Below are 25,715 nucleotides of genomic sequence, written 5' to 3' on the forward strand. Positions count from 1 at the left end.
CTTGTAAACCTACATTGCACTCCCTCCAAGGCCAATACATCCTTCCTAAGGTGTGGTGCCCAGAACTGCTCACAGTACTCCAATTGGGGTCTAACCAGGGTTCTGTACAGCTGCAGCATAACCTCTGTGTCTTTATACTCCAATCCTCTAGATATAAAGGCTAGCGTTCCATTAGCCTTTTTGATTATTTTCTGCACTTGCTCGTGGCATTTTAAAGATCTATGCACCTGAACGTCCAAGTCTCTTTGGACATCCGCCGTACTTAACCTCTTCCCATTTAGAAAGTACCCTGCTCTATCCTTTTTTGGTCCAAAATGGATAACCTCACACTTGCCCACATTGAAATCCATCTGCCACAGTTTTGCCCATTCACCTAGTCTGTCAATATCTCCTTGCTATTTTATGCTATCATCTAGACTGTCTACAATGTCACCTAACTTTATATCATCGGCAAATTTGGATATATGACTTACAATGCCATCATCCAAGTTGTTAATGAATAATGTGAATAATTGAGGCCCCAACACAGATCCCTGTGGGACACCACTAGTCACATCCTGCCAATCAGAGTACTTACCCATTATCCCCACTCTCTGTCGCCTACCACTCAACCAACTTCCTAACCATGTCAATAATTTGCCCTCAACTCCATGGGCTTCTACCTTAGTTCACAGTCTCTTATGTGGGACTTTATCAAATGCCTTCTGGAAGTCCATATAAATACCATCCATAGACATTCCCCTGTCCACTACCTTAGTCACATCTTCAGAAAATTCAGTGAGATTTGTCAGGCATGACCTTCCCGTCATGAATCCATGCTGGCTGTCCCTGATTAACTGAAATGTTTCTAGGTGTTCAGTCACCCTATCCTTGATTATAGACTCCAGCAACTTTCCCACCACAGATGTCAGGCTAACTGGGTCTGTAATTTCTTTGGTTCCCCCTTTCACCCTTCTTAAAAAGTGGAGTGACATGTGCAACTTTCCAATCCAGAGGGACCACTCCTGAATCTAGGGAACTCTGAAAGACTATAGTTAGCGCATCTACAATGTGCTGCCCTACTTCCTTTAACACCCTCGGATGGAAACCATCAGGTCCTGGGGATTTCTCGCTCTTTAGTTCCATTAATTTCCTTGTTACTGATGTTTTACTTACGTTAATTGTATTAAGTCCCTGTTCCCTATCGGTTATTAATTTTTTTTCAGGACTTCTGGCAAGTCATCCTCCTTTTCAACTGAGGCAAAGTAGTTGTTCAACATGTCTGCCATTTCCCCATTATCAATGACAATATCTCCATTTTCAGCTTTTAGTGGGCCAACATTGCTCTTGACCACCCGCTTTCCCTTTATGTAACTATAAAATGTCGTCTTATTGATTTTGATGTCCCTTGCAAGTTTCCTTTGATCCCTTTTAGTAGCTCTTATAAGCTGCTTTGTGACCTTTTGCTGGTCTTTGTATCTATCCCATTCAGCCGGATCTGTGCTGCATTTTGCAATTTTGTAAGCCCTTTTTGTTTTGTGCTATCCCTAATCTCTTTAGTTGTCCATGGCTGTTTTTTCTGTGAAGTGGAGCTTTTTCCTCTCAGGAGTATATACTCACTCTGTATTTCGTTATATGTTTCTTTAAATATTCTTCACTGTTCTTAAGTCGTTTGACCCATTAACAGATCTACCCAGTTTACCGTGGACAGTCGCTGTCTCATCCTGTTAAAGTCAGCCTTACCCAAGTCTAATATTCTAGTAGCTGATTCGTGCTTTTCACTTTCAAATGCTTCCTTGGATTCGTTCATGTTGTGATCACAATTTGATAAATGTTCACGCACAGTTAGGCTACTAATTAAATTTGGCTCATTACTCGTAGCTAAATCTAATATTGCCTGTCCCCTTGTTACATCTAGGACATATTGCTGTAGGAAACTATCCCAGACGAAATTCACTACCTTTCTGACAGGTGCTTGTCTATCTCTCCCAATCTATGTGTAAGTTAAAATCCCCCATTAATACTATTCTGCCTTTGTTACAATCTTGCCTAATTTGTGCATTTATACAATCTAACACCTCAGAACTGCTACCAGGGGGTCTATACACAACACCTATCACAGTTTTAGATCCTTTTCTGTTCCTCAGTTCCACCCATAAGGTCTCCACTGGATGCTTTCCCCTCATTATGTCCTCCCTCACCAATGAGGTGATATTATTTCTAATCAGTAAGGCTACTCCACCCGCTCTGCCATTTTCCCTGTCCCTCCTGTAAACTTTATAACCAGGTATATTTAGTTCCCAGTCTCGACCATCCTGCAGCCACGTCTGTCTCCGCAATGGCCACCACATCGTAATCTTCCATTTGAATTTGCGCCTGCAACTCATCTAATTTGTTCCTTACACTCCGTACATTTGTATATAGAACTCTTATTTGGGCTATATCCCCTAACCTGTCCCTCAGCACTGATGCTTTATTCGCCTGTTTATTATTTCTCTCTTCTGGTTTAACCAGTATTCTTCTTGCAGTTTTGCCATTACCTGCAGTTCCTGAAGTAGGGTTCCTGACTGTTTGTTTCTTTACTCTCTGCCCTGTTACTTGTTTTTGAAACTGTAATGACTTTCCCTGAGGCCACCCCTTCCCCCCATTTACTAGTTTAAAGTCCTTGTGACCACCCTGTTTATCCTTTCCGCTAGGACACTGGTCGCAGATCGGTTCAGGTGGAGCCCATCCCAACGGTACAGTTCCCTCCTGTCCCAATACTGATGCCAGTGCCCCATGAAATGAAACCCCTCTTTCCCACATCACTCCTTTAGCCACGTGTTTACTTCCCTAATTTTCTTAATCCTATGCCAATTTGCACATGGTTTGCGTAATAATCCAGAGATTATAACCCTTGAGGACCTGTTTTTAATTTTTTTCCTAGTTCCTGATAATCCCCAATCCTCGTGCCTATTCTTGCCTATGTTGTTTGATCCCCCCCCTCCCTCTGCAATATCCTTTCAAGCCGGTTAGAGATGTCCCTCACCCTCACACCATGTAGGCAACATACCGTGCAGGACTTTCGGTCCTGCTTACAAAGGAAGCTATCAGTACCCCTAATTATGGAATCCCCCACTACTACCACTTTTCTTTTTGCTCCCGCCGCTTGAATGGTCTCCAGTACCACGGTGCAGTGGTCAGTTTGCTCATCCTGCCTACAGTCCTTTTCCTCATCCACACAGGGAGAATGTACCTCGAACCTGTTAGACAAGGTCAAGAACTGAGGCTCCTCCATTGCTGAATTCAGGATCCCTCTACCTGCCTCACTTGCAGTCACACCCTCCTGTACCTGACCACTGGCCGAATTTGAGATACTTAATTTATGGGGTGTGACTGCCTTAAGCACAGTGTCCAGGAACCTCTCCCCTATGTGCCGTAGTGTCTGAAGCTCCGACTCCAGCACATCAACTCTGAGCCGAAGTTCTTCGAGCTGCAAGCACTTGCTGCAGGTGTGGTCACTGTGGCTCGCAGTGGGATCTACCAGCTCCCACAAACCCTGCAGCTTTGGCAGATCGCCTGCCCTGCCATCTCTACTTTACTTCAGTTAATTAGTTTTTCAAATTTAGTGCAGATTCCCTACCAGTTTTCCTGTGGCGTCACCTTTTTCAGATTTTTCTCAGTTTCAGTTGGAACACTGAAGCAGTGAAAGCAGCTCTGCCCCTCCGGGTCCGCTCTACCTCTGCTCCCCGGTGATTAGGCCGCAAAATCCCCAAGGTAAGTTATGGTCACAGCTCCGATGCTCCGCCCCTCTGGGTCCGCTTTACCTCCGCTCCCCGGTAACCTGAAGTGCCTTACTTAAGGCGGATTTCCTCAGTCAAGGTGTCAAAGGAGATGTAGCTCATGCTGACTGGCAGGGAAAGATGTTTCCACTTGTGGGCATGTTCAAAATTCAGAGTTTGAACAAGGAGTGTCTGCTTTCTGCCCCCAGTGAATGAAGCCGGGAGAGGGGGAGGGGGCTGGTTCGCTAATCGCAGGGCAATATGTTACCCCCTACACATGAACTTTTATTTTCTGCAATAAGCTTTGATGTGGCGCCTTCTCAAATGCCTTATGGAATTCCAAGAACAATATATAGGGCGGCACAGTGGCGCAGTGGTTAGCACTGCAGCCTCACAGCTCCAGGGGCCCGGGTTCGATTCTGGGTACTGCCTGTGTGGAGTTTGCAAGTTCTCCCTGTGTCTGCGTGGGTTTTCTCCGGGTGCTCCGGTTTCCTCCCACAAGCCAAAAGACTTGCAGGTTGATAGTTAAATTGGCCATTATAAATTGTCACTAGTATAGGTAGGTGGTAGGGAAATATAGGGACAGGTGGGGATGTTTGGTAGGAATATGGAATTAGTGTAGGATTAGTATAAATGGGTGGTTGATGGTCGGCACAGACTCGGTGGGCCGAAGGGCCTGTTTCAGTGCTGTATCTCTAATCTAATCTAATCATATCTGCCGATTCCCCTTTATCCACAGCACATGTAACTCCCTCAAAGAACTCCAATAAATTGGTTAAACATGATTTCCCTTTCACAAAACCATGTTGACTCTGCCTGATTACCGTTAATTTTTCTAAATGCCCTGCTATAACATCTTTAATAGCTTCTAACATTTTCCCTAAGACAGATGTTAAGCTAACTGGCCTGTAGTTTCCTGCTTTCTGTCTCCCTCCCTTTTTGAAAAAAGGAGTTACATTCGCTATTGCCCAATCTGAAGGAACCTTCCCCGCATCTAGGGAATTTTGGAAAATTGAAACTAACACATCAACTATCTCACTAACCACTTTTAATAGCCTAGGATGAAGTACATCAGGACCCGGGGACTTGTCAGCCCGTAGCTCCAACAATTTGTTCAGTACCATTTCCCTGGTGATTGTAATTTTCTTGAGTTCCTCCCTCGCTTCCATTTCCTGACTTACAGCTAATACTGGGATGTAACTTGTATCCTCTATAGTGAAGACCGATGCAGAATATCACAGAATCACAGAATAATACAGTGCAGAAGAGGCCCTTCGGCCCATCGAGTCTGCACCGATGCATTAAAACACCTGACCTGTCTACCTAATCCCATTTGCCAGCACTTGGCCCATAGCCTTGAATGTTATGACGTGCCAAGTGCTCATCCAGGTACTTTTTAGAGGTTGTGAGGCAACCTGCCTCTACCACCCTCCCAGGCAGGGCATTCCAGACCGTCACCACCCTCTGGGTAAAAAAGTTCTTCCTCAGATCCCCCTTAAACCTCCCGCCCCTCACCTTAAATTTATGACCCCTCGTAAGTGACCCTTCAAAGAACAAAGAACAGTACAGCACAGGAACAGGCCATTCGGCCCTCCAAGCCTGCGCCGATCTTGATGCCTGCCTAAACTAAAACCTTCTGCACTTCCGGGGTCTGTATCCCTCTATTCCCATCCTATTCATGTATTTGTCAAGATGCCTCTTAAACGTCTCTATGGTACCTGCTTCCACCACCTCCCCCGGCAACAAGTTCCAGGCACTCACCACCCTCTGTGTAAAGAACTTGCCTCGCACATCCCCTCTAAACTTTGCCCCTCTCACCTTAAACCTATGTCCCCTAGTAACTGACTCTTCCACCCTGGGAAAAAGCTTCTGACTATCCATTCTGTCCATGCCGCTTATAACTTTGTAAACCTCTATCCTGTCGCCCCTCCACCTCTGTCGTTCCAGTGAAAACAATCCGAGTTTATCCAACCTCTCCTCATAGCTAATGCCCTCCAGACCAGGCAACATCCTAGTAAACCTCTTCTGTACCCTCTCCAAAGCCTCCACGTCCTTCTGGTAGTGTGGCGACCAGAATTGCACGCAATATTCTAAGTGTGGCCTAACTAAAGTTCTGTACAGCTGCAGCATGACTTGCCAATTTTTATACTCTATGCCCCGACCGATGAAGGCAAGCATGCCGTATGCCTTCTTGACTACCTTCAACTAAGGGGAACAGCTGCTCCCTAGCCACCCTGTCCATGCCCCTCATAATCTTGTACACCTCGATCAGGTCACCCCTCAGTCTTCTCTGCTCCAATGAAAACAACCCAAGCCTATCCAGCCTCTCTTCATAGCTTAAATGTTCCATCCCAGGCAATATCCTGGTGAATCGCCTCTGCACCCCCTCCAATGCAATCACATGCTTCCTATAATGTGGCGGCCAGAATTGCACACAGTACTCCAGCTGTGGCCTTATCAAAGTTCTATACAACTCCAACATGACCTCCCTGCTTTTGTAATCTTTGCCTTGTTTAATAAAGGCAAGTGTCCCATATGCCTTTTTCATCACCCTGTTAACCTGCCCTTCTGCCTTCAGAGATCTATGGACAAACACGACAAGGTCCCTTTGTTCCTCGGAATCTCCCAGTATCAGGCCATTCATTGAATACTTCCATGTCACATTACTCCTTCCAAAGTGTATCACCTCACACTTTTCTGGGTTAAATTCCATCTGCCACTTTTCTGCCCATTTGACCATCCCGTCTATATCTTCCTGTAACCTAAGACACTCCACCTCACTGTTAACCACTCGGCCAATCTTTGTGTCATCCGCGAACTTACTGATCCTACCCCCCACATAGTCATCCATGTCGTTTATATAAATGACAAACAATAGGGGACCCAGCACAGATCCCTGTGGTACGCCACTGGACACTGACTTCCAGTCACTAAAACAGCCGTCTGTCATCACTCTCTGTCTCCTACAGCTAAGCCAATTTTGAATCCACCTTATCAAGTTACCCTGTATCCCATGTGCATTTGCTTTCTTGATAAGTCTCCCATGTGGGACCTTGTCAAAGGCTTTGCTGAAATCCATGTAAACTACATCAACTGCACTACCCTTATCTACACACCTGGTCACATGCTCAAAAAATTCAATCAAATTTATTAGGCATGACCTCACTCTGACAAAGCCATGCTGACTATTCCTAATCAAATTTTGCCTCTCCAAGTGATCCATAGATTCTCTCCTTCAGAATTTTCTCCAATAGTTTCCCTACCACTGACGTGAGACTCACCGGTCTGTAGTTCCCTGGCTTTTCTCTACAATATCTGTTCAACTCATCTGCCATCTCCTTCTTATCCGTTATTAATTCCCCAGACTCATTTTTTATAGGACCAACGCTGACTTTGTTAACTCTTTTTCAAATATCTGTAGAAACTCTTACTATCTGTCTTTATATTGCTAGCTAGCTTTCTCTTGTACTCTAAATTTACCTTCCTTATCAACCTTTTTGTCATTCTTTGCTGTTTTTTATATTCTGTCCAATCTTCTGACCTGCCTCCCATCTTTGCACAATTATAGGCTTTTTCTTTAATTTTGATACTATCTTTAACTGTTTTAGTTAACCACAGATGACGGGTCCCACCCTTGGAACTTTTCTTTCTCATTGAAATGTATCTATTCCGTGTATTCTGAAATATCCCCTTAAATGTCTGCTACTGTATCTCTATTGACCTGTCCTTTAACTTGATTTGCCAGTTCACTTTAGCTAGTTCTGCTTTCATGCTCTCATAATTTCCCTTATCTAAGTTTAAAATACTATTCTTGGACCCACTCTTTTCTCCCTCAAACTGAATGTAAAATTCAATTATATTATGATCGCTGCTACCTAGGGGTGCCTTAACTATGAGGTCATTAATTAATCCTATCTCGTTGCAAAATACCAGGTCTAGTGTAGCCTGCTATAGTAATAAAAACAAGAAATGCTGAAACCACTCAGCAGGTCTGGCAGCATCTGTGGAAAGAGAAGCAGAGTTAACATTTCAGGTCAGTGACCCTTCTTCGGAACTGACAAATATTAGAAATGTCACAGGTTATAAGCAAGTGAGGTGGGGGTGGGGCAAGTGGTAACAAAGGAGAAGGTGTAGATTGGTCAAGGCCACATAGCTGACCAAAAGGTCATGGAGCAAAGGCAAACAATATGTTAATGGTGTGTTGAAAGACAAAGCATTAGTACAGATAAGGTGTTAACGAACTGAATATTGAACAGCAGCAAGTGCAAACATGAAAAAACCAGTGGGTAAGCAAACTGAACAAACTAAGATGAAATGAAATAAGTGCAAAAAAAATTGTAAAAAATGCAAAATAGAAAAAAAGAAAAAATAACTAGAAATGAAAGTAAAATGGGGGGCAGTCATGCTCTGAAATTATTGAACTCAATGTTCAGTCCGGCAGGCTGTCGTGTGCCTAATCGATAGATGAGATGCTATTCCTCGAGCTTGCGTTGATGTTCACTGGAACAATACAGCAATCCCAGGACAGAGATGTGAGCAGGGGGGAGTGTTGAAATGGCAAGCAACCGGAAGCTCAGGGTCCTGCTTGCAGACTGATCGCAAAACGATCACCCATGTCTGTGTTTGGTCTCCCCAATGTAGAGGAGACCACATTGTGAGCAGCGAATACAGTATACTACATTGAAAGAAGTACAAGTAAATTGCTGCTTCACCTGAAAGGAGTGTTTGGGGCCTGGGATAGTGAGGAGAGAGGAGGTAAATGGGCAGGTATTACACCTCCTGCGATTGCAGGGGAAGGTGCCATGGGACGGGGACGAGGTGGTGGGGGTAATGGAGGAGTGGACCAGGGTGTCGCTGAGGGAACGATCCCTTCGGAATGCTGACAAGGGAAGGGAGGGTAATATGCGTTTGGTACTGGCATCACGCTGGAGGTGGCGGAAATGGCTGAGGATGATCCTTTGGATATGGAGGCTGATGGGGTGGAAAGTGAGAACAAGGGGAACCCTGTCACGGTTCTGGGAGGGAGGGGAAGGGTTGAGGGCAGAGGTGCGGGAAATGGGCCGGACACGGTTGAGGACCCTGTCAACAACAGTGGGGGGGAATCCTCGGTTGAGGAAAAAGGAGGTCATATCAGAAGCACCATCATGGAAGGTAGCATCATCAGAGCAGATGCGTCAGAGACGGAGAAACTGGGAGAATGGAACGGAGTCCTTACAGGAGGTAGGGTGTGAAGAAGTGTAGTCGAGGTAGCTGTGGGAGTCGGTGGGCTTATAATGGATATTAGTAGACAACCTAGTGTAGCCTGCTCTCTGGTTGGCGCCAGAACGTATTGTTCCAAGAAATTATCCCGAAAACATTTTATGTACTCCATATCTAGGCAACTCTGCCCATCTGATTTTTCCAGTCTATATGTAGGTTAAAATCCCCCATAATTATCGCTGTACCTTTATTTATTTTATTTATTTTTTATTTTATTTAGAGATACAGCACTGAAACAGGCCCTTCGGCCCACCAAGTCTGTGCCAACCATTAACCACCCATTTATACTAATCCTACACGAATCCCATATTCCTACCAAACATCCCCACCTGTCCCTATATTTCCCTACCACCTACCTATACTAGTGACAATTTATAATGGCCAATTTACCTATCAACCTGCAAGTCTTTTGGCTTGTGGGAGGAAACCGGAGCACCCGGAGAAAACCCACACAGACACAGGGAGAACTTGCAAACTCCACACAGGCAGTACCCGGAATTGAACCCGGATCGCTGGAGCTGTGAGGCTGCGGTGCTAACCACTGCGCCACTGTGCTGCCCTCCACTGCGCCACTGTGCCGCCCTTTCTGACAAGCTGCCATTATTTCTTCCTTTATACCTTGTCCCACATTGTGCTTAATGTTAGGTGGCCTGTCCACCACTCCCACAAGTGACTTCTTGCCTTTATGATTTTTCATCTCTACCCAAACTGCTTCTCATCTCTACCCAATTGAAATGACTGGTGAGAGGAAGCTTGGGTTCGCGTTTTGAGTCTGAACGGAGGTGTTCGGCAAAGCGATTTTCAAATCTGTTTGTCTCCTCAGTGTAGAGGAGACCGCATTGTGAGCAGTGAGTACAGTATACTAAATTAAAAGAAGTACAATTGCTTGGAAGGAGTGTTTAGGGCCCTGGACGATGAGAAGGATGGAGGTAAAAGGGCAGGTGTTACGGAAAGGTGCCATAGGAAAGGCCGGGGGAGGTGTTGGGGGTACTGAGGAGTGGACCAGGGTGTCATAGAGGGAACGGTTCCTTCAGAGTTCGGAAAGGGCAGGGGAAGATGTGTTTGGTGGTGGCGTCACACTGGAGGTGGAAGAAATGGCAGAGTATGATCCGTTGACTATGAAGGCTGGTGGGGTTGGAGGTGAGGACAAGGGGAGCCCTATCATGGTTCTGGGAAGGAGGGGAAGGGATGAGAGCAGAAATGCATGAAATGGATCAGACATGGTTTTGTTTCGGATTTTCAGCATCCGCAGTATTTTGCTTTTGTGTTAACAGTAATGGTGTTGGGACCCTAGACTGATACAAATGGAAAGAGAAAAGATGTTGGACTTGAAGTTTTACATTTTCCACCACGAATGACAAAAGGCAATGTTTGGACTATTCTCTAACCATCCTGTGTGTTTCTTTCTTACTTAGGTGATTTGTACTTTGAGAAGGCTGTAAATGGTTTCTTGGCTGACCTGTTTGCCAAGTGGAAGGTAAAAAGAGCAGAAAAGAAAGGAATATTCCTACTGAATGTGGAAGATGAAATCAGTTTTGCATGTAGTACAGATACAAGATTTCAATATTTTTATGCTTTTTTTAATATATATATATTAGGTAATAGATAGCAAATTGGCAATATATGTAGTTAATGATTCACTTAATTCCTGCCCTACCCTGAATTTTCCTCCTTTTTCTTTGTTTCTTTCCTGAAGTTAGTGATTGCTGTTGAGGTACAGTTCCACAAATATTGCCAGCCACTTGCCTCTCTTTCCCCTCCCTCCCGCCCCCACCCTCACTCAAGTGACCATTCTCGATGTGTGAACATTAGATGGTGAGAATTAGCAGATTTTTTTTGCTGCAGGGCCTGATAAGAACCTCCCCTGTGGTACAGTTTTCTCTGGTTGCCAATATGCGAGGTAAAGTTGATCGGAGTATAAAATGGACAGCCAGTCCTTCACTGCTTTCCTTCCTGGTTTCCTTTAGCATCCTGAGATAGATATAGGTCACTGAGAAGTACTCAGTTTCGATAGGGTACTTCTCCCTTGTGGCCATGCGGAGATCTGGAATCTCAACAGCACATGAATCACAACTGTAATCTCATATCTGACACAAAGTGACAACTACCCACTATTGCAACCTTTAGTTTATCGATGTGTTTAGATTCTATTGCCCTGAATTCTGAAACAAAGTCAAAATGCTGCAGTTGCTGGAAATTTGAAATAAAAATAGAAATCTGCAAATACGCAGACCTGGCAGCATCTTTCGAGAAAGAAACTGAGTTAACGTTTTGGCCCAATGACCTTTCGTCAGAATTCTGAAGGTTCTTTTAATGCGGAGCTAAAGGTCTAGTGGAAATGAGCATTCCATTTTTAGGGATGTGGTAACAGGGCACTGAGAAAATCATATGATTAGACAGCGTCAACATGGATTTATGAAAGGGAAATCGTCTTTGACAAATCTTAGAGTTTTTTGAGGATATAACTAGCAGGGTAGATAAGGGGGAGCCAATGGATGTAGTGCATTTAGATTTTCAAAAAGCATTTGATAAGATGCCACACAAGAAATTATTACACAAAATTAGGCTCGTGGGATTGGGTGAACATATTCGCAGTGATTGAGGATTGGTTAACAGACAGAAAACAGAGAGTAGGAATAAACAGGTCATTTTCAAATTGGCAGGTTGTAACTAGTGGGGTACTGCAAGGATCAGAGCATGGGCCTCAGCTATTTACAATCTATATCAATGCTTTAGATGAGGGGACAGAGTGTAACGTTTCCAAGTTTACTGATGCAGAGTTAGGTGAGAAAGTAAGCTGTGAAGAGGATGGAAATAGGCTACAAAGGGATGTTGACAGGGTGGATGAGTGGACAGTTGAAATATAATGTGGGCAAATGTCAAGTTTTTTTTTGTTTCGTGGGATGTGAGTCTCACTGGCAAGGCCAGCATTTGTCGCCCATCCCTAATTGCCCTTGAGAAGGTGGAGGTGAGCTGCCTTCTTTGACCACTGCAGTCCGTCTGGTGGGGTATTCCCACAGTGGTGTTAAGAAGGGATTTCCTGAATTTTGATGGAGCGACAGTGAAGGAATGGTAATACAGTTCCAAGTCAGGATGGTGGGTGACTTAGATTAGAGATACAGCACTGAAACAGGCCCTTCGGCCCACCGGGTCAGTGCCGACCATCAACCACCCATATATACTAATCCTACACTAATCCCATATTCCTACCAAACATCCCCACCTGTCCCTATATTTCCCTACCACCTACCTATACTAGTGACAATTTATAATGGCCAATTTACCTACCAACCTGCAAGTCTTTTGGCTTGTGGGAGGAACCCGGAGCAAACTCCACACAGGCAGTACCCAGAATCGAACCCGGGTCCGTGGAGCTGTAAGGCTGCAGTGCTAACCACTGTGCCGCCCCACAGTGCCGACTTGGAGGGAACATGCAGATGGTGGTGTCCCTATGCATCTTGTCCTAGGTGAAAGAGTTCGCAGGTTTGGAAGGTGCTGTCGAAGGCAGTGTGGTGAGTTGCTGCATTGCATTTGTATGTGGTACACACTGCTGCCACTGTGTGTCGGTAGTGGAGAGAGTGAATGTTGAAGGTGGTAGATGGGGTGCCATTCAAGCTGCTTTGTCCTGGATGGTGTCAAGTTTCTTGAGTGTTGTTGGAGCCGCACCCATCCAGGCAATTGGAGAGTATTCCATCACATTCCTGACTTGTGCCTTGTGGATGGTGGACAGGCTTTGAGAAGTCAGGAAGTGAGTTACTCGCCACAAAATTCCCAGTCTCTGACCTGCTCTTGTAGCCATAGTATTTATGTGATTGGTTCAGTTCAGTTTCTGGTCAATGGTAACCGCAGGATGTTGATAGTGGGTGATTCAGTGACGATAATGCCGTTGAATGTCAAGGGAAGAGAGTTAGATTCTCTCTTGTTGGAGATGGTCATTGCCTGGCACTTGTGTGGCGCGAATGTTACTCGCCACTTATTAGCCCAAGCCTGAATGTTGTCCAGGTCTTGCTGCATATGGACACAAACTGCTTCAGTGTCTAAGCAGTTGCAAATGGTACTGAACATCGTACAGTCATCAGCAAACATCCCCCTTCTGACCTTATGATGGAAGGAAGGTCATTGATGAAGCATCTGAAGATGGTTTGGCCTAGGACACTACCCTGAAGAACTTCTGCAGCAATATCTTGGGGCTGAGATGTTTGCCCTCCAACAACCACAACCATCTTCCTTTGTGCTAGGTATGACTCCAACTACAGGAGCGTTTTCCCCAATTCCCACTGAACGCAGTTTTACTAGGGCCCCTTGATGCCACACTCGGGCAAGTATTGCCTTGATATCCAGGGCAATAATTCTCACCTCACCTCTTGAGTTCAGCTCTTTTGTCCATGTTTGGACCAAGGCTATAATGAGGTCAGGAGCCAAGTGGCCCAGTTGGAACCCAAACTGAGCGTCACTGAGCAAGTGCCACTTGATAGCAATGCCAATGACACCTTCCATCACTTTTCTAATGATTGAGGGCAGGCTGATGGGGTCCTAATTGGGTGAATTAGATTCGTCCTACTTTTTGTGTACAGGACATAACTTGGCAGTTTCCATGTTGTCAGGTAGATGCCAGTGTTGTAGCTGTACTGGAAAGCTTGGCTAGGGGTGTAGCTAGTTCTGCAGCACAAGTCTTCAATACTACAGCCGGAATGTTGTCAGGACCCATAGCCTTTGCGATATCTAGTGCCTTCTGCCATTTCTTGATATCATGTGGAGTAAGTCGAATTGGCTGAAGACTGGCATCTGTGATCATGGGGATCTCCAGGTGGAGGCCGCGATGGATCATCCACTCGGCCCTTCTGCCTGAAGATGATCACAAATACGTCAGTCTTTTCTTTTGCACTGATGTGTTGGGCTCCTCCATCATTGAGGATGGGGATGTTTGTGGAGCCTCCTCCTCCTCTAGTTAGTTGTTTAATTGTCCACCACCATTCATGACTGGATTGGCAGGACTGCAGAGCTTGAAGTTATCCACTATGGAAGGAAAAATAGAAAAGCAGATTATTTTGTAAATGGTGAGAGACTGGGAAATGTTGATATTCAGTGGGACTTGGATTTCCTTGTACATGAATCACACAGTTAATTAGGAAGGCAAATGGTATGTTAGCCTTTATTACAAAGAGATTAGAGGATGAGTGAAGAAATCTTCCTGCAATTGTATAGGGCCTTGGTGAGACCACCCCTTGAGTACTGTGTATAGTTTTAGTTTACTTACCTAAGGAAGGATATATTTGACTTGGAGGGAGTGCAACAAAGGTTCACTAGACTGATTCTTGGGATGAGTGGATTGTCCTATGAGGAAAGATTGAGTAAACTGTGCTTAACCTGTTAGGAATGTAGAAGAACGTGAGGTGATCTCATTGAAACATCTAAAATTCTTAAAGGCCTTGTTAGGATAGATGCTGGGAGGAAATTTCCCCTGGTTGGGGAGTCTCGAACGAAGGGTCATGGTCTTAGAATAAGGGATTGCCGATTTAGGACAGAGATGAGAAATTTCTTCACTCAAAGTGTTGCGTATCTTTTGAATTCTCTACCCCAGAGAGATGTGGATGCTCAGCCATGAATATGCTCAAGACAGAGATTGATAGATTTTTGAATACTAAGGGAATTATTGGATATGGGATGGTGCGGGAAGGTGGAGTTGAAGTAGAAGATTAGCCATGGTTTAATTGAATGGTGGAGCAGGCTTGAAGGGTCAAATGGCCTACTCCTGCTCCTATTTCTTACGTTCTGTAGCATGAAAATATTGGACAACTCCTCACCGAGTATGCTTAATCATGCAGCAGTAGAAATGGAAATATTGAATAAGATATTCAAATGTGTATGATCTTGCTGTACATATTTATTCCACATTTTGTGTCCTATCAAACAAGATTGCAATTTAAAATTTCTCTTTTTCCTCCATTTTAATTTTAGGATAAGAATTGCAGCCATGAAGTGACAGTGGTTTTGTTTTCCAGAACTTTCTATGATGCCAAGTCAGTGGGTGAGTTTGTCCTTTAGTCACTGGTATTGTGAGTCTCTGAATCAAGAAATGACCAAAGATTGCATGAAATATGCTTTTGTCATTGGATGTTATAATAGTAGTTTAGCCCAGGAAGCCACACTAATGGTGCTGTTGGTTATAATATGCTGCAACCTTGGGAGTTAAAGAACAAAGAACAGTACAGCACAGGAACAGGCCATTCGGCCCTCCAAGTCTGCGCCGATCTTGATGCCTGCCTAAACTAAAACCTAAACTAAAAACTGCAGAGAAATCCATAATTGATTCAAGCACAAAATTAAATTGCTTCTAGCTCTATAAAACTACTTTTCCAGTACGAAGCCTAAATCTTTGATCAATTTAGCTGTATTTACAGTTCATTATATTTGGTATGGGCATGAAGAAAATAATCAGTGTTCTGGGTAAATTCATTCAAAAGTTTTGGAATCTCTAATACTTTTTTCATCGTCACAAACTGGAGCACAATGAGCAAAAATGTCTTTGCTTTTTAAAAATGCTCCACATCCAAAGCTACTACCACAGTTGATAGCAGTAAGCTATATACCTCAACTTTGTATGTCTACAAGGCTCAGTTGTTCAAGCCTGTAATCCATGTTGATACTGAGGGAGAACTACATTGTCAGATATACTGTCTTTCTGGTGAGGCTTTAAACTGAGGTTCTGTCTGCCTGTTCGGGTATATATAGAGAATCCATGACACTATTTGAAGGGAGGAAGTTCTCTCAATGTCCTAGCCATCATTCCCTTTCCAACCAGCACCATCAAAGACCAGAAAGGAGCAGAGACTAGGAAAGAAAATAGGAAAGTGTAGAAAGAAAATTCATATACTCCATGCCAGTTGGAATCTTGAGGGCAGGAGGAGTCCAGCTATAGAACCATAGAAGTTTATAGCACAGAAGGAGGTAATTTAGCCCATCATGTTTGTGTCAGCCCTTTTTAGGATTAGCAATCCAAAAGTAATCCCACTACCATGCTCTATCCCCATAGCCCTGTATCTTCCCCTGCCTGCTTCAAATATTTATCCAATTCTCTCTTAAAAGATGCAGTGGTCTCTGTCTCAACCACTCCCTGTGATAAAACATTTAACTCTAACAACCTGTGGTGAAAATACATTTCTCCTACCTCTCCTCATTTTCTTAGTGGCAATTTCAAATTCATGACCTCTTGTCATTTGTTCTCCACAGAGAGAATTAGAATTAGAACATTACAGCGCAGTACAGGCCCTTCGGCCCTCGATGTTGCGCCGACCTGTGAAACCATCTGACCTACACTATTCCATTTTCATCCATGTGTCTATCCAATGTCCACTTAAATGCCCTTAAAGTTGGCGAATCTACTACTGCTGCAGGCAGGGCGTTCCACGCCCTTACTACTCTCTGAGTAAAGAAACTACCTCTCACATCTGTCCTATATCTATCACCCCTCAACTTGAAGCTATGTCCCCTCGTGTTTGCCATCACCATCCGAGGAAAAAGACGCTCACTATCCACCCTATCTAACCCTCTGATTATCTTATATGTCTCTATTAAGTCACCTCTCCTCCTCCTTCTCTCCAACGAAAACAACCTCAAGTCCCTCAGCCTTTCCTCGTAAGACCTTCCCTCCATACCAGTCAACATCCTAGTAAATCTCCTCTGCACCCTTTCCATAGCTTCCACATCCTTCCTATAATGCGGTGACCAGAACTGCACGCAATACTCCAGGTGCGGTCTCACCAGAGTTTTGTACAGCTGCAGCTGACCTCGTGGCTGCGAAACTCGAACCCCCTACTAATAAAAGCTAACACACCATATGCCTTCTTAACAGCCCTATTAACCTGGTTAGCAACCTTCAGGGATTTATGCACCTGGACACCAAGATCTCTCTGTTCATCTACACTACCAAGAATCTTCCCATTAGCCCAGTACTCTGCATTCCTGTTACTCCTTCCAAAGTGAATCACCTCACACTTTTCCGCATTAAACTCCATTTGCCATCTCTCAGCCCAGCTCTGCAGCCTATCTATGTCTCTCTGTACCCTACAACATCCTTCGGCACTATCCACAACTCCACCGACCTTAGTGTCATCTGCAAATTTACTAACCCACCCTTCTACACCCTCTTCCAGGTCATTTATAAAAATGACAAACAGCAGTGGCCCCAAAACAAATCCTTGCGGTACACCACTAGTAACTAAACTCCAGGATGAACATTTGCCATCAACCACCACCCTCTGTCTTCTTTCAGCTAGCCAATTTCTGATCCAAAGCTCTAAATCGCCTTCAACCCCATACTTCCGTATTTTCTGCAATAGCCTACCATGGGGAACCTTATCAAACGCCTTACTGAAATCCATATACACCACATCCACTGCTTTACCCTCATCCACCTGTTTGGTCACCTTCTCGAAAAACTCAATAAGGTTTGTGAGGCACGACCTACCCGTCACAAAACCGTGCTGACTATCTCTAATGTACTTATTCTTTTCAAGATGATTATAAATCCTGTCTCTTATAACCTTTTCCAACATTTTACCCACAACCGAAGTAAGGCTCACAGGTCTATAATTACCAGGGCTGTCTCTACTCCCCTTCTTGAACAAGGGGACAACATTTGCAATCCTCCAGTCTTCCGGCACTATTCCTGTCGACAATGACGACATAAAGATCAAGGACAAAGGCTCTGCAATCTCCTCCCTAGCTTCCCAGAGAATCCTAGGATAAATCCCATCTGGCCCAGGGGACTTATCTATTTTCACACTTTCCAAAATTGCTAACACCTCCTCCTTGTGAACCTCAATCCCATCTAGCCTCGTAGCCTGAATCTCAGTATTCTCAACAACATTTTCTTTCTCTACTGTAAATACTGACGCAAAATATTCATTTAACACTTCCCCTACCTCCACTGATTCCACACACAACTTCCCACTACTATCCTTGATTGGCCCTAATCTAACTCTAGTCATTCTTTTATTCCTGATATACCTATAGAAAGCCTTAGGGTTTTCCCTGATCCGATCCACCAATGACTTCTCGTGTCCTCTCCTTGCTCTTCTTAGCTCTCCCTTTAGATCCTTCCTGGCTAGCTTGTAGCTCTCAAGCGCCCTAACTGAGCCTTCACGTCTCATCCTAACATAAGCCTTCTTCTTCCTCTTGACAAGCGCTTCAACTTCTTTAGTAAACCACGGCTCCCTCGCACGACAACTTCCTCCCTGCCTCACAGGTACATACTTATCAAGGACACGCAGTAGCTGCTCCTTGAATAAGCTCCACATTTCGATTGTTCCCATCCCCTGCAGTTTCCTTCCCCATCCTACGCATCCTAAATCTTGCCTAATCGCATCATAATTTCCTTTCCCCCAGTTATAATTCTTGCCCTGCGGTATATACTTGTCCCTGCCCATCGCTAAGGTAAACCTAACCGAATTGTGATCACTATCACCAAAGTGCTCACCTACATCTAAATCTAACACCTGGCCGGGTTCATTTCCCAGTACCGAATCCAATGTGGCATCGCCCCTGGTTGGCCTGTCTACATACTATGTCAGAAAACCCTCCTGCACACACTGGACAAAAACTGACCCATCTAAAGTACTCGAACTATAGTATTTCCAGTCGATATTTGGAAAGTTAAAGTCCCCCATAACAACTACCCTGTTACTCTCACCCCTGTCGAGAATCATCTTCGCTATCCTTTCCTCTACATCTCTGGAACTATTCGGAGGTCTATAAAAGACTCCCAACAGGGTAACCTCACCTCTCCTGTTTCTAACCTCAGCCCATACTACCTCAGTAGACGAGTCCTCAAACGTCCTTTCTGTCGCTGTAATACTCTCCTTGATTAACAATGCCACACCCCCCCCCTCTTTTACCATCTTCTCTGTTCTTACTGAAACATCTAAATCCCGGAATCTGCAACATCCATTCCTGCCCCTGCTCTACCCATGTCTCCGAAATGGCCACAACATCAGGATCCCAGGTACCAACCCATGCTGCAAGCTCACCCACCTTATTCCGGATGCTCCTGGCGTTGAAATAGACACACTTTAAACCAGGTTCTTGCTTGCCAGTGCCCTCTTGCATCCTTGTAACCATATCCCTGACCTCACTACTCTCAACATCCTGTGCACTGGCACTACAATTTAGGTTCCCATTCCCCTGCTGAATTAGTTTAAACCCCCCCGAAGAGCACTAGCAAACCTCCCCCCCAGGATATTGGTACCCCTCTGGTTCAGGTGAAGACCATCCTGTTTGTAGAGGTCCCACCTACCCCAGAAAGAGCCCCAATTATCCAGGAAACCAAAACCCTCCCTCCTGCACCATCCCTGCAGCCACGTGTTCAACTCCTCTCTCTCCCTATTCCTCGCTTCGCTATCACAGAGGAAATTAACTTTTCTTATTCACTGTATAAAAACGTCATTATTTTAAAAACGTATAATAAATCTACCTTTGCCATCTTTGCTACTGTGGAAATAGTTATCCCGAGTCTTCCCTCTTCGTTCTAGCTCTGCCTTTTGCATCACCCTGGTGAATCCACACTACTCTTTAGCTTTAATGTCCATTCTATAATGTTATGCCCACAATCTTTCCGCTTGCATTCTATGCCACTGCTTATGGAACCCAAAATGCTATATGCCTTTATCAACCTACATTCGCACTTTCCTGAAATGAGGTCTCTCTGTTAATCCACATCCTTTGGTATCTTCCCATTGAGTGCATACTCTCAATTCCTTGTCTTTCCTGCTAGAATGTTATGCCTCACACTGATCCACATCAAATTGCATCCAATGCCTGTCTACCAATTCTGTTAACCTGTCTGCCTTTCTGAAGTTATTTACAGTTCTCCCACTGTTTACCCAGCCCCTACTTTTGTGTCATCAGTAAATTTCAATATTGAATTCCCTATAACCAAGTCCAAATCATTAATCTATAACAAAGGTAAAAGTGAACTCAACACCAAACCCTGGGATACAGCACTTTCAACTATTCCCCAATCCATTTCCCTTAACTTTGTTTCCTTTCTGTCAACTAACTTTGCATCTACACTGCTATATTTTTTATTCCTTATGCCTGATTTTTTGTGAAGTTGATAGGTAAATTGGCCATGGTAAATTGCCCCTAGTGTAGGTAGGTGGTAGGAGAATGGTGGGGGTGTGGTAGGGAATATGGGGTTAATGTAGGATTAGTATAAATGGGTGGTTGTTGGTCGGCGTAGACTTGGTGGGCCGAAGGGCCTGTTTCAGTGCTGTATCTCTAAATAAAATAAAATAAAAAAATAAAATCTTATCAAATGTCTTCTGATAATCCATGAGTTACATCTACCAAATTCCACCTAGTTAATCAGTCACTTCTTCAAAAAGCTCTACTATATTTATCAGACATGCCTTGCCTTTCTGTTGACCTTCATTGATTACCACATGCATTTCTAAATGCTCACTCATTATATCTTGAGTCATGAATTCTAAATGTGTGCCCACAGCAGACGTTGGACTAATTGGCCTATAGTTGTTCGGTTTATTCTTCTTGCCTTTCTTGCACAAAGGTGTTACATTGGCTCTTTCACAGTTCAATGACACGATTTGAATATAGAAGGAGAAATTAAAAAGTAACTAGAGCTTCTGCTGCCTCTTTGACTTCTTTCAACGGTCCAATGTGCCACTATCAGGACCTGGTGAATTATCCACCTCGAGTTCTGTTGAGTTTTGAACCAAATCTTTTCTACAGTTGTTCATTTTCTTCTTTTAATACACTTACATGCTCACCATCACTTGTAAAAACGGATGCCAAATCTTCATTTGATATCTCTGCCAGAACTTTACCCTCCACAGCTGGACTCCTTCCTTCAACCCTGCATGGTCCTCCCCTCCCGTTCTATTCTTTTACTCTTTATAAAAGAAAACCTTACCTTTTAATATTCTCCAGTAGCTTTTTTTAACATTCCCTTTCAATCTTCCTCTCTCCTTCCCCACTGCACTTTCTATATTCCTGATGATTTGTTTAGAATTGTTAAACCCTAGTTTTTTTCATATGCCTCTCTTTTAAGCTTGCTTAAGTTTAATCTCTCCATTTATCTATGGAACACCATCTTTTGATGCAGTCTCTTTTTCCTTTACATGAGATGGATAAAGTACTCATGTTGGAAGATTTTCCACTGCTGATTTGTTGGCCCATTTGCTAACTTTTCAGCCCAGTTGCTTTGAACCATGTTCCTTTTGTATCTTGTTGAATTTTGCCTTTTTTCTAGTCCAACATCTTTCTTTTGAATTCTTCATTATTCTTTTTTTGTTTATACATTGGACCTAACTGTGTTGTGATTTTTATTTCCTAGCTGTTCTCCAATGTCACGTTAGTTATTGAGCCCACTTCATAGCTCAAAAACTGCCTTTTTTGTCGGATTAAAATCACGCTGTGTTAGAAAGCAGTCCTGGATACATTCTAAACAGCTTTTCCCCACTTTGACCATAAGCATGCCTTTTGTACAAGTCTATCTTGGGATAGTTAAAATCACCCAGTGTTTTGTCCGGTTCTTCTAGCATTTCCATCTGAACAGTCTGCGGGTCCCCTCCATCTCAATCTGTTTGGTGGCAAGTGATAATGTCACGAATAGTAATCCACAGGCCCAGGCTAATGCTCTGGGGACATGGGTTTGAATCCCACCATGGCAGATGGTGAAATTTGAATTCAATTCATAAATCTGGAATTAAAAATCTAATCTAATGGTAACCATGAAACCATTGTCAGTTGTTGTAAAAACCCATCTGGTTCACTAATGTCCTTTAGGGAAGGAAATCTGCCTACATGTGACTCCAGACCCACAGCAATGTGGTTGACTCTTAAATGCCCTCTGAAATGGCCTAGCAAGCTACTCAGCTTCTCAAGGGCAATTCGGGATGGGCATTAAATGCTGGCCTAGCCAGCGACGCCCACATCCCATGAACGAATTTAAAAAAATGTAATGCACAGCAAAAAGTTTCACAATTTCCCTTCCTCTTTCTTAATTTAATCAATTTAGGTTCTACCATTGCCCTCATTGTTAGCAGTTTTAATGGGACAAATATTGAATTGGGTTCTTCTCATTGTAACAGAGCTGAAAAAGAGGAGAAGATGCTCCTTTAAATTCTACCTCTTTGACCAAGCTTTTGGCCATCTGCCCTAATATCACCATATGTGGTTCGGTGTCAAATTGTACTTTATAGTGCTCCTGTACAGCACCAAGTAAATGAAAGTTGTTGTTGTTATTATAGGGCAGAAAGCACACTGATTTTATTTATGGGGACATTCATAACTTGGGCTGCTTCACCCCTCTGTTCCTCTGTAGTTGTGACAGCACTCTCCTGAGAATGATGTAACAAGGTATGACTTGTATTTTGGCACAATCTGTGCTCACAGGCCAATTGTGTTTGTTACAGATGAGTTTCCTGAGAGTTACCGACCCTCCATTCAACAGGATCATGAGGGAAGATTCTATGAAGACTTTTATAAGTGAGTTTTGTTTGATTTTTCTTTCCCACCCACTCCAGGTAGATACAATTTCCTGAATGAAATCTGAGCCATTTTGGCTCTCCGCTGTTGGTTACGGGAAGAAGCAATGCCCAACCAAAAGTGTCTAGGAGGTCAGAACTTCTGACTGAGCAGTAACGGATCTTCTTTATTTCTGCTTTCAGTCTATCGTGGGTGTGAGGTTTTGAGGTATTTATCCATTTGGCGTCGATGGTATTTTGGTTTAATTTGTATGATGCTGTTATGAAGATAAATTTGGTTCAGAGTTCCATAGAGAGAGCCCAGCAACTGGGATGTTGTTCATGGCAATTGGTTGGAATTGGTGAGTCAACCATCTGGGAGCTGTGTATTCCCACGTACCACATCAGTTTTGAGACAATGGAGGCTACTTGACACATTCCATTGTAGCTTGTACCTTCAATGTTAGAACGGTCTTCATCCAATACACCCAGCTGAGGTGAGCTTAGCTAACAGACAGAATAGCTGTCATAGCTCCCACATCAAGTGGAGAGTTTCTTAAAGTGGTAGCTTTGATTTGCAGTTTGGTGAGCAGATTCTTGACATACAAATCTGAGGCAGAGGTCAAAATGCCTTCTGTCTCACTCTCCCTGTCTTTCTATTTGTCTCTTGTTTCTATTTGTGTGTCTCTCTGTGACTCATGCATTTTCAACTATTGTCATATGTCTATCTCTGACTCTTTCTTTAAGAGTTCCTCTCTCTCGTCTTTCAATCAGCTGTCATATTCGATCTGGAGGCTTGGTCCTGCCTGCATATCCAATCATATCCTAGAACTACAGCGACATATATGGGTGAGGAAGGAACAGGAAGTTGAAGCCTAGAAGAAAGCAACAGGGCATCTATCTGGTCAGAGAGGGTGTCCTATAAAGATTTGGCAATGAAGCACTTGTATATGATTGGAGCCAGTCATGTAATCACCATGGACCAATGGGGTAGCTCTCAAAAAACACACCAGATATACTATTGCAATGTTTTATATGATGGGTTTTATTTAAAGGGCATGAAGATGAGGCATCTTACTGCTGAGGAATGAATCAGCTTGCGATTTCATCTACTCACTGTTAGCATCAACACTCCCAAGATCAGTGTAGCACAATTATATGCCGAGTGAAGCTTCCTGTACTCCAAAAATGCAACCTTTGATGAGTACCCTTCCTGCTGTGCTGGTGTGACATTTTTCTATTCCTAATACCAGCCACTTTGTGGCCTCATCGATAGATTATTAAATAGTGCCGAATTGGCTGTGTTTGTGCTCTTGGCCGAATCCAACTTCGACTTGGACTAAGTATGGTGAGTAGATGCAAGGAATTGCCATTCCATTAGTCTGAGCCATGCCAGTTAAAACTGTAATTTGAGTTTTCTAGCCAGTGTTTGTTATTTGTTGACCCATTGCATGCATTTGACAAATTGACAAAACTTTCAGAAATTTACTTGTAGAGAGGGTTGTGCCTAACACTAAAATTACTGGCCATTGCAGAGTGAAAAGGTTTTATTTGTCTGAATAAAGATCTGCACTGAGAAAGTTTGCTGACTGAAAATCTCATTTCAAAAATTCCTGTTTCTTTTGAAAGGTTTTCTTCCATTTGGTGAGCTGCATCAAATCAGAGAGCTGAGCAGGTTTATCACAAATGTCACGAGCAAGATTCGGTTAATAACCAGGAGAATTATGGAAAGTACAAGAGAGAATTGAAAAGTTAATACGAGAGGCAAAAAGAGGTTATGAGAAAAGATTAGCCCTATTTAAGGGGCAGAGGACATGGCAAAGTTATTAAATGAGTACTGTACATCTGTGTGCACAAAGTGACGGTTGCATTAACGGAGGAGACAGAAGTTATGGACAGGATAGTAATAGAGAAGACGTAGTGAAAAGATTAGCATTACTGAAAGTTGGTAAGTCACCTAGTCTGGATGGAATGCATCCAGGTTGCTGAAAGAACAAAAGTAGAAATAACAAAGTCAATTTATTTTTATTTGTTTATAAGATATGGACATCTGTGGCTAGGCCAGCATTTATACCCATCCTTAATTGCCCTTGAGAAGGAGGTGGTGAGCTGCCTTCTTGAATTGCTGCAGTCCTTGTGGGGTAGGTACACCCACAGTGCCGTTAGGGAGAGTTCCAGGATTTTGACCCAGCAACGAAGAAGGAACTGCAGTATGTTTCCGAGTCAGGATGGTGTGTGACTTGGAGGGGAACTTGGAGGTGGTATTCCCATGCTCTTCTTGCCCTTTTCCTTCTAAGTGTTTGAGGGTGCGGGTTTGGGAGGTGTTGTTGAAGATGCCTTGGCAAGTTGCAGCAGTGCATCTTGTACATGGAGGATTGGAGGGTTGCTAATGTTATCATTATTCAAGAAAGGGGTGAGGGATAAACGAGGAAAATACAGGCCTGTCAGCCTAACATCGGTGGTGGAGAAGTTATTAGAAACCATTAACAGGGACAAAATAAACTTTCATTTGGAAAGTTAAGCGAGGAGAGGAAGCAAAGAATTGTTAAAGATACATCATGTCTGACTAACTTGGTCGTTACCTCATCAAAGAATTCTCTTATTTTCTGAAAGAAGTTTCTTATTTGGCTCATGGTTCCATGAGTGGCAGTTTCTTCAATATCTTTCCCAAATGGTCAGTCTTCAGGTGTGAATCTAAACTGACAGCAGGTTATTTGACTTTGGATTGTCATAGTTGAGCCTGATCCTGCCCTTATCCATCTTCTACTTCCGTTATGAAGGTTTTTATCTAATGATCAGGAACTCTGGATTTTGTGCATTTCTTCCCCTCTACTGTCGTGGGCACTGAAGACAATTTAGTCCTTCTATTGGTGCCCCACCTAAGATCCAGTTTCAGCCCATTTGCTTGATTTAGAGTAGCCCAATGTAGCCCACAAAACTAAGGCACAGAAGACACTTGCGTTCTTGACTAATAAGGAAACCATATGAAAACCCCTTATAACTTGCTTTTGAGCAGTGCGCAAGAATGAGAGCAAGGAAGTTTGATGTGTTGCTGTTGAAGAGCAGTAAGAAGTTACCAGTGAGGTGACGCAGCCGATTGCATAAATTTCATTAGTAAATTTAACAATTTTGCTTCTGACCTTCGAGAGCTACAGTAAATAGAATGATCATGGGACATAGTTTAACTTGGAGCTTTGAATTACTACAGGTCTAATGAAGCAGATGCCAGATA

At 43.5% G+C, this 25,715-nt stretch overlaps 1 protein-coding gene across 10 annotated transcripts in view; it reads left to right on the forward strand.

The window, feature by feature from the left end:
• depdc5 (DEP domain containing 5, GATOR1 subcomplex subunit) overlaps nucleotides 1-25,715 on the forward strand; it is a 231,917-nt gene that overhangs the window by 21,987 nt on the left and 184,215 nt on the right. For all 10 annotated transcript variants that reach the window (XR_010977295.1, XM_068055365.1, XM_068055368.1 and 7 more), the window contains 3 exons: nucleotides 10,415-10,476; nucleotides 14,958-15,027; nucleotides 22,433-22,505. Coding sequence is in view for 9 of the 10 variants with exons in the window: in XM_068055365.1 (XP_067911466.1) it covers nucleotides 10,415-10,476; nucleotides 14,958-15,027; nucleotides 22,433-22,505 (205 nt within the window). In the remaining variant the exon portion in view is untranslated. The remainder of the gene's footprint in view (nucleotides 1-10,414; nucleotides 10,477-14,957; nucleotides 15,028-22,432; nucleotides 22,506-25,715) is intronic.

The sequence above is a fragment of the Heterodontus francisci genome, chromosome 23 (genome assembly GCF_036365525.1).
Source record: "Heterodontus francisci isolate sHetFra1 chromosome 23, sHetFra1.hap1, whole genome shotgun sequence".
NCBI lineage: Eukaryota > Metazoa > Chordata > Chondrichthyes > Heterodontiformes > Heterodontidae > Heterodontus > Heterodontus francisci.